This window comes from Myiozetetes cayanensis, unplaced genomic scaffold (genome assembly GCF_022539395.1).
Source record: "Myiozetetes cayanensis isolate MyiCay16 unplaced genomic scaffold, myiCay2020 scf3, whole genome shotgun sequence".
NCBI classification, from domain to species: domain Eukaryota; kingdom Metazoa; phylum Chordata; class Aves; order Passeriformes; family Tyrannidae; genus Myiozetetes; species Myiozetetes cayanensis.
This window is the reverse complement of record NW_026087521.1, coordinates 52426815-52436416: the sequence shown is the minus strand read 5'-3', so window position 1 is coordinate 52436416 and position 9602 is coordinate 52426815. Positions and strand designations below refer to the sequence as shown.

Here is a 9602-nt window from a genome sequence, read left to right as displayed (position 1 = left end):
GTAGCAAAGTTTTGACGTTGATTTCATCATAAACATCCCAACACACTGAGCCTGCTAGATATAGCACCACTGTCATTGGTATTTGAATTTGCTGGTTCATCTCAGCTTGTACGTCTTCACTGAGACACAGACACAACCAGAAAACCTACATCAGTCCCCACAGATGTGGGGTGGACTTAAGGATGGTCCCTACTGCACTAACACAGTGGGGTAAGGCAGGCAGAGAGAAGGGTCAGTGCTCCCAGTGGACTGACGTTTAGTCCACGTACCTAATAACAGGTAGCTAGGCACGACATACACCAAACACTCCCTCCTCCACCACATTGCCCTACATAAAAAGTATCTAGATAACTATAGTCCCACTCAGACTGACAGAGGCAGCTGCTATAGCAGAGTTTTTAATCCTAAAGCAGAGTCTGTTGTCATTGGCAGAAAATCTTATTGTGTTGGACAGCAGTCCTAGACCTTAATTAAATACATTGCCCTCCCCACAGAACCAGACAGACTAGACTGGAGTCAGATGAAGCACGTTGCTTAAGCCAGGGACCACCTGGCTGTAACTTCATCTAGGTGACAGCACATGCTTTTGTGACCCTCTCTGAAAGGTTGAAACCCCAAGCAAGCTCCCAGAGGTAAAGTGAGGATTTGTAAACAGCAAGAAATCAGAGATGCACTCTTCTGGGAAGGAATTTATTATTCCTTCTCCTTTTAGAGACTGAAATTTTGGAGCCTTTTCCCTGGCCAAATCTGCAGCAGTTCATGCTGGTTCAGGATTGATTTTTAAGGGAGCCAGTGGCGGCTCCTCTGTCTCCACTGCACAGAGTGTAGTAGGGGGTACTTTGAACCAGGTCCTGCTAGGAGCCCCTGCTACCGACCACGTCATTTTTCTTTCTTGTGCTTGCCCTCACACTGTCTCAGTGAGATAAGGCGCAATACTTTCTCCACACCAAAAAAGAGCAGCGGTGTCACCTACACACATTTCCCCTGACCACAAAACCAGTGATATCAAGATGGGGAGAGGGCAACAGGCAGAGGGAGGCATCTTGCCACTCTGTTTGTCCCTTAAGTCCACCACAGGACGTGGGTGTACATCTGCAAACACAGTGCAGCGTGCACTGCAGACGCACCTCAGCAAAAATTCAAAAGGCTACAAAGATCAAAGGCTGAGTCTCAAGAGGATATGCTGGTGTTGCAGCCTCCCTCCTGAGCTAATCAGTCCTTCTTTCCTGTGTCTGGAGGGAGCAATGCACTGTCCTGTTGCTAGAAGCTGAAGCTGCTTGCACGTGTCACCTCCCCACAAATAAGCAAAGGACTCTCCCTCACCACGTCTACCCAGCACAGCAGTGGCCATGGCCTTCAATCAGGGTGTACTTCTCAGCTCCAAGGCACTGTGCCTAAGCTGCTCTTTTGACCTGTGAGGTCTGGTAACCAGGTCATGTCCACATGGTGACATCTGAGTGCCCTGAGCCCCCAGCTAAGACAGATGGCATGTGCTGCTCAGGTCATGGACTGACAGTGTGGGATCTGGCAGTGCAGCCAGATAAGTAGGCAAAACCCCTTTCCACTTTCTCCTACTTCCCCACTTCTCACTGGAGTGTTTGTAAAGCCAGGAGCAAACACACAACACTGGTGCAGGGATTTTTATTTTCTGAGAAACAAGTACTTTACTTCCCAGTGCAACAACCCTTCAGATACATAGTGGCGGCTGCCAGAAACGTACAGATCATAGGCAGTACTGCTCTTTATAGCTTTCCTAATGCGAGTTTAACAGCTAAACCCTCCAGAGCTGGCAGGCCCTGGAGACTGACTGGCTGCATTCTCCCTCACAAAGCAAAGTAATACTGTGCTGGAAGCTCTCCATAGTAACCTGCTAACAGACTCACCTGTGGGAAGAATGGGAATCTGTGTCCTTACTTGCCATCCTCACATAACTTTCATTTGGGTTATCCCTTCACTCTTTCATTCACCACACTCAACACTTCCTTTCCCTTTTTCCTCCACATCCCTTCATCTCTGGCCATGCCATTTGCCTCAGATGAGACTGAGTTTCAGGGAGGGAAAAAGAGAAAGGAGATAGCATAGGCAGAAGCTCCAAAATAACCCCTAACGTTATTTTTCCTAAGAAAGCAGATTATTTCTTTTGTATACATGAAGCCAGGAAATGACAGTTTATCATGGATATCACTCTGAGTGCCTCTATGCTGCCTGGAGTGACTCTTGGCCTCTCATCAAAGCTTTCCCAAACATCATGGATGGCCAGTTGTGAGATGTCCAAAACAGTGCTGGGGAAGCTATCTAAGATGCTTGGCCAGGTCTCCATCACGGTGTTCCTTTGTGCACACGTGCTAACCCTGGAAACCAAACTCCTTGTACTTGGCAGCCATATCATTTCGGAACAGCTCCAGGGCCTTCTTCATTGCAGCCTGGGCATCAGCCCCAAAGTCTGCAGCATGTTTTTCAGCAAGGACCTTGATAATGACTTCAGAAATGAACTGTGAGGAAGGAAAGAGAGAGAGAAAAACTGAAGGGACACTCAAGGTTTATTTTCAGAAAAGCCAGGCTAAGAAATAGGTTGCAGAGCCTGGAAATATCTCTGAGCTAATTCAGTAGCCCTCTGTGCAGTCTCTGGAGAGACAGTGAAGTTTAGCATGCAAGGAACCTGGGCTAGGCACAAGAACTGGGCTCTATTCCTAGCTCCGACGCTGAGCTGCTTCATGACCTTGAGCAGACCATGGCCCTTCCCACTTTTTGTCTGCCTCATCCATTAAGAACAAAAATTCATGCCGTGTGTTTGTATAACACTTAGTTTTATGGGTTTCGGTCTCCAATGGATCCTCTAGGGCTTGCTCTAAAATTGTATGTCCCATGTGTCCAGCCACTGACAGGTCTTATGTAATACAGCTTCCCAGGCATGCAGAGGCTGCATGGGTTGGTTTATTGTTGTCAAGGGTTAGTCAGACTGTGTGTGGTGTTTGGAATGGGAAATCTAAACTTGGATATTCACATAACATTCGCATAACATTACCCCTTTTTGTGCCTCCTACTGCCTGTACACAGAGACCTTGATCTTGAGGGAGAACTCACTGAAGTCCAACTAGTCATTGGTAAATAAAAGCACAGCTCTCACATAGCTCTCTTACACACATTCACTGCACATCAGACACCAAGATTCCTTGCTCTTTTCCATACCTCGAGATATTTGACAGGGATTTTGTGCTTGGTCGCATGGGTCTGAGCCAGGGGCTTCAACTCTGACTCGTGATTACCCTTCTGCTTCAGGATTTTTCCCAGCTGGGTAAGAACAGTAGCTCCATGTTTCTTCAGGTCCTCAGAGCCTTTCATCGCATCAGGGGTCTTCAGGCCTTTGAATTTTTCAAACTTTTCAATGGTCTCAGGGTGGTCCTGAAAGAGTCTGTGGACAAAAGTAGAGGGACTTGTCTTTGGAGAGCAGAAGCTCCTGACATACTTCCCTTTGAATATTGAATCTACTGTAATCCCATCTTCTTACACATGTCCTAATGTGATCACCATTGCCTATTTCCAAGTCCCTCTGGTTGTGACAGAGACACTGCCCTAAACCCATCCAACTAGCTTCCTGCTTTGTCTCATCTTTGAAAAAAGGTTTTCAGAGCTCTTCAGTCAATATGCCTGATGGTGTGGACTCCTTCCCTTAGCCATGCTTAGGGTAGAAAAGCCCCCAAGCAGGTGCCATATCCCCAGGAGCAAAGGACAATGAGATTGGCATGGGAAAGGGAAGGCCTTTGGAGTGATGGAGCCAATGCTACTGACTGTCCTGGCCTTTTCTGTACCCTTCCAGTACACTGGACTGTGCACAGTCTGAGGCAAGATCTGAAGAGAATCTCCTCAAAGTCTCCATCCCTGCTGATCTTTAAAGGATAAGCTAATCTCCAATGCCCACCTAATGTTGTTTCCCACTCTGCAGTATCTGGGTGTTCCCCAGTCAGGGTGCCAGGATCTCATGGAGTTTGGTGTCCTCTTGGATGGAGATTTTATGAGCACTCCTGCTCTGACACCAGAATCATGGAGGAGGGAAGCAGGGGGAAGGATGTGCTTCATTTCACACACCTTCATCATAAGGTAATATACAAGTGTCACCACACAGATTTCTGGCCAGAAAGTGGGATGAACAGGGCTCTGCCAGGTGACACTAAGGTGGGGAAAGGGAAACACTCAGGTACTTCACAGACAATTTTACTGAAATAGTAAATTCCAAGAAAATTTTCACAGATGTGATTTTCCTCTCATTTCCTTCCCTGCCTCCCCATATCCTTGCTGCAGAGCACCTGAAGACCCATGACATACAATTCTCTCCAGCATTTCTTACTGTAGTGCTTGGGAAATGGGGATCCAAAGCAAAGCTTAGCCACCAGAGGCAGAGGGACAAAGCACCACCATCTTTTAAAAGCAACACTGGCCTGCTCCTGCACCCATAGAGAGATGGAGAGACAGAAGCACAGCCACTTTACACAGTGAGTAACTTTTAACCCAGAAACCACAGCAATGGAAAACCCACTACCATACAAGAAAGCAAACAGCTTGTTGAAATAAACACTGACAAACATGTCTCTCATCAAAAGCTCGCAGCTTTACTCTTAGAACAGAAGCTTCTTGCCTACCTCATTAAAATTATGTGCCCATGGCCGGCGAGATCAGACTCCACCTTTCCCCAGACAGTCAGGACCTGCTGCCATTCCTGGTCACTGAGCCCCATGGTTCACTGAAGGCGGATCCTGAGCGCTCCCTGCAGTCGCTTGCCTTTCCCCAAAGGGTAGCTGGAGAGCTCGCCCCTGGGATTTATAGCCCCTGTTCACAGACCTACACCTGTCAGTCATTAACTGGACATCTTGCTCTCTTTCAGGCTTGTCTAACCTAATCAGCCTCCTTGTTTTTTTCTAGGAAGCTATTTTGGGTCAGGTACTATTGTGGGTGCCACTGATGGCATAATTTCTGCTTTTCGTATTGGACTGGCACATGTCCCACTCTACACAGAAAGGGCACTGCCGAAACACAGTGCCAGGAGCCTGTCCTAGGTTCCCAAGGACCCAGAGACAGTGTCAAGCTGTATGCCAGGAGATTCCTGAAGAGCACTGTCATCTGCAAGGCCACCCTGCCTCCCTCTCCCCTGGCCTGGCAAGGGCAGGCAGGAGAAAAGGCCAGGTCAGTCAGAAACATTGGCGCCATCACTCCAAAGGCCTTTCCTTTCCCATGCCAATCTCATTGTCTTTTTCTCCTGGGGTAACACACCATTTGTTACTAGAGCAGAGTGCAGTGTTAGAAGAGACTTGTCCTTAACCATATTCAAAGCACCCCAGTCATTTCCCCAGCTGCTGCAGGAGGAAGGAGAGGGACAAGAGCTGTATGGGAGCCAGTTATGCCACACCTGTTTGCTGGGGTCCTGCTGCCTGCTCTTCTGGGAAACACCTAGGATTAGCTGATGGCTGAGCCTGGATATTGGAGCCAAAGATGTACAGCTGAGCCAGGAGGATAATTTGCAGCAGGCTAGAGACACAAGGACACAGCAAGGCTTCACTCAACACCCACCCAGCCAGCAGTTCTGGTCTCTGACTACCTCTGTCAAGCCAAACAAATATTAGTGTTGGAAAGAAAGGCCACTGGGCTGACAAACCACCTGGGTATGTTTTGGGATACCTCTCAGACTTTCTCCTCCCTCCCTGTCAGGACTGGTAACAGCCTGGCACACCACGGGGATAACTAGTCCCTTCCAGGGACTGGCTGCAGTCAGAGCACAGCCTGGTAACAAAGCTGAGCTAGCACTGCTGTCCCAAACCATGAGGAAAATGTGTCCCAAACCTATCTCTGGATGTTTCCAAGAGGCAAACAGGTGAGAAATATCAACAAAGGGCTGAAGATACCTGTCTTGGGATTCAGGAGGAGGGGATGCAACCCTACAGTCTCTACCATAGTGCTGCACAATGTGAGGTGCATCACTGCCTCTACACCCTTCCACTCTCTACAACACAGGAACAGGTTCCCTGTTCCAGCCTTGCAAGGGGAAAGAAATGCCCACATCCAAGGGTAATCAGGCAGCAAGGATGATGGAGGCACAGAGCCTCACACCCCTTAGAAACACAGAGCTTTAAAGGGAATAGCTTGATTAAGAAGGGTGACAAAAGCCAAATGGAGGTGTCAGCTGATTTCTAAGTGTAGAGGTAAGGAAATTCTGGCCGTAACATATAACAAGCTTCTGTCAGCCAAATGAACCCATGACCCTGAAATCCAGCCCTTCCCTCTCCTCTATGCACCAGTTTGCTTCACACCCAAAAAGCCACATCCTAAACACTTAAATTCCTAGATTTCATCCTGATTTACCTATGCAAACACCAGGTCACTACCAGATACCCAAAGTAAGCTAAGCTGCTGGAATAGCACCTAGGACTCCTCCAAATCCTTCCTCGGGCAGTTCTTGGCAGCATGGGACTGAGAGGGGAGAGATCACATGCTTGCAACCTCACTGCCCAAGTACTCAGAGCAGTAAACAAGCATTTGTACCCTCCGAGGATCCACCTTGGGTAGGATCCTGAAAGGTTTACAAGCCTTTCAAACATGGTAGAAACATGCTCCTGGTACACAAGAGGCTACTGCTTATGCACCGAGCTCTGTCTTATTCCAAGCTGAAACCACTCAGTTTATTTAGTGTAAAACTAAAGCTGTAATAGCTTTATTTGAAATTAGTGGACTTTTCTCTCTCTGTAACTTTCTCTAGGGTTGTGAAGCCATAATGTCCATACTAAGTTAGAAGACTTAGAACGAGCATGAGATTTCATATTGTTCTTTTTGCAGGCAAAGTAGTAATGAAATAAAATCATAAGCTCTATGATTAAATATCCCTAGAGCTTAAATAAATAAGTAGTCTACAAAAATACTAAAAGCTTTATAGTGCAACTGACTACCCCTCAACCCTGCAGCCATGAAAAGGACATAAAATTTTAGTATCTACGAGCCTCTTCTTGGGGCCTCCCTTGGGGCAAAATCTATCACTTGCATAACCATCTGGATAAATACAAACCACAGAGAGCCAGAATTTTGGCTGCCTCTTCTAAAATGCTCCAGGTGAATGAAGAGCCTATTTCAAGTAGCTCTGCCCACACCAGAGCCATGCTGGCACCCGTGGCTGTGCCTCTGCACCCACACCTGAGGCATTCTTGCTAATGGACCGCTGATGCTTTTGGCCATTCTGGGGTTTTGGCCACGATGTTCTGAGGTGCACTGGCCACCGTCACCGTATTGCAAAGCCCCCAGGGTGGACGTGGTCTAGCAGACCTTGCCTGAGCAGGGTGGGGTGGACTGGATGACCTGCGGTGGTCCCTGCCCAGCCCAGCCGTTCTGTGGCTCCGCGGGTCCCCGCGGGTCCCCCGGCCGGCCCGGCCCGCGCAGGAGCCGCCGCAGCTGCGGCCCCGTCGGCCAGGACTTGCTGCCACCTCGTGGCCACGGGTTACTGAGCCACGGGCACTGCCGGCCACGTCCAAGCCGCTGCCCGGGATTTGGGGGCGCGGGGAGATGGCCGACAGGTAACCCTCGCGTTCCGGAGGCAGGGGGGTGACCCCAGGGCAAGCACGACTTCAGCGTCCCCCCCGTCGGCAGCGCCACCGGGCTGCGGCTGCGGTCGGATGCAGAACTTCTGTAAGGGGCTCATTTTCGGTGTGGGATGTAGAAACGTTGCATTACCTGGTCACTTGGGATGTTGTGCCTCCCTCCTTTACCTCCCAGCCTTAATACTGGAGAAGTCTGGGGTGGTGACATCGGGGCAGAAGAAGATCCCATATGACAGCAGCAGAGCCAGAGCCAAGACTCGAGGTACTGTGGAGGAGAAAGGCTGTTCTAGAGACTTTGTGGGGCTTGTTTCTACCCAAAAATGTTCCCAAAAGATGCTTTGGAAAGGTCCCCCCTTGTAACAAGTGCAGCAGGTAGGACAAGAGCCATCTCTGGAAAAACAGTGGGTTCAATCTCACTTCTGCCTTGCTCCTCCCTCCACATACGGCCAACCTTTCTACAGGTAATAATGAATTTAGACCATGCCCCAATCCTGCGGATGGAAAAGCCACTTGTTCTCCCCATTTGTGAGTGATCAAAGAAGTTTTATGACTTGCTTGAGCCCACAGACACCCCAGTGAAAGAGCAGGGACTGGCCTTTGGGTATGGTTTTAGAAAACCAGCTGCTTGGTGGTTATTACTATGGGGCTCAGCCGCCCAAGTGGAGCTGAGGAGCACAGAGGAATCACATACCAGCCACAAGGATGGACCAGATCCAAGTCTGCTTGGCCACATTCCATTTTTTTCTGAGAGTATTGCTGTTATGAATAGAGAAATCCAACCCCAAACTGTAAAGTGAATATCAGAGAGCCCAGCAGTCCCCCACATTGCCTTGGTGTTGAAGAGAACAAATATCAAGCTCTGCTCTAAAACCCAGTTCTTCCTCAAGAAGCGAGCCAAGCCATCTTGTGTGCGTACACAGCAAAACGTCTCAGAGGGAAAAACACATATTTTCATCAAAGATTTTTTCTTTGCAATGAGCTTTTTCCCCCACGATACAATTTTTTAAAAGCCCTGAGAGTAGCCAAGAGTCCCATGGCTGGAAGCAGCAGTGACAGCAGCTCCAGCTCTGCTATGATCCTGGGTTGTATAAAGCATGGTATGACGCAAGTAGTACACACTACTGTGGTCAGGGGGAGGCTGGCACTCCAAAAAAACCAGGAATATTATATAACAACAACTTACATAATTACCTATTGCATAATGCCAGGGAAAAGGCCCTCCATAACGCAGCTGTGGTTTCTATGGCAGTTTGCTGAAACACGGCTGCTCCTAAGAGATTCATTTGCTCTTTGTTTCAGGAGCCTGCAGCTCACTCCATGCAGACAGACAGGTGAGACCCCTGTACTCACAGCAGCTTTAGCTGGAGAGGTAAGGGATATAGTAATGGGATCTTACAGCCATAGCAGGGCAGCAGCATTGAGTTTTCTGCAGCTGTGCCATTGACTTTGGTATTCAGAGGATCTGAAGACTGTCAAGTAAGAGCACCATCTGAAATTATGTTCATTGCATAGCCTCTACTGCTTGTAGGAAATGAGGTGGAGTCTAACTGATGATGGCAGTGGCCAAATCAGGCTCACTCCTCTCTTCCCCTCGCTCTTAGGCACTATTCTTAGCAGTGCCTCCAGGCAGGGCTCCCGCACACTGATGCATTTCTACAGCTGAGAGGTGACCCAACCTGCTTGTTTAAAAAGAAAAAGAAGGATTAGGAGGAGAAGATTTCAGCATCAGGACAAGATTTGGGGCGTGAGTTTGCAGAGCTATGCTGTGTACTTACCAGTATCTTGGCATGGATTCTTTCGGGGATCATGCCCTGTGACATAAAGGCTTCAGTGCTCACAGGATCCAGCCTTTGGTGACTATCAGATGTAACACAGGCATGACCCCCAACTTCTGTGCAATCACTGAGGCATCTTACAGTGAATATGACACTGCACAGCACCTGGACAAAACATTTAGCTAGGACTCTTATTGCAGACCAGTGCTTGGATTCAGTGGCAGAACATGTGGGAAAGCAGCAGGGCAATCCA

The 9602-nt window shown here is 48.6% G+C and overlaps 1 protein-coding gene across 2 annotated transcripts; it reads right to left on the bottom strand.

The window, feature by feature from the left end:
• Positions 1–2112: 2112 nt before the first annotated feature.
• MB (myoglobin) lies at positions 2113–9288 on the bottom strand. 2 transcript variants are annotated; one of them, XM_050324041.1, is made up of 4 exons: positions 8766–9288; positions 7708–7839; positions 3190–3412; positions 2113–2492 (listed from the first exon to the last, which is right to left on the bottom strand). In XM_050324041.1, the coding sequence occupies exons 3-4, from the start codon at positions 3340–3342 to the stop codon at positions 2346–2348; spliced, it is 300 nt and encodes a 99-aa protein (XP_050179998.1). In that variant the 5' UTR covers positions 3343–3412; positions 7708–7839; positions 8766–9288; the 3' UTR covers positions 2113–2345. The 2 variants fall into 2 exon arrangements, with proteins under 2 accessions (XP_050179998.1, XP_050179997.1); XM_050324040.1 differs by lacking the exons at positions 7708–7839; positions 8766–9288 and adding an exon at positions 4638–4815.
• Between the last annotated feature and the right edge of the window lie 314 nt (positions 9289–9602).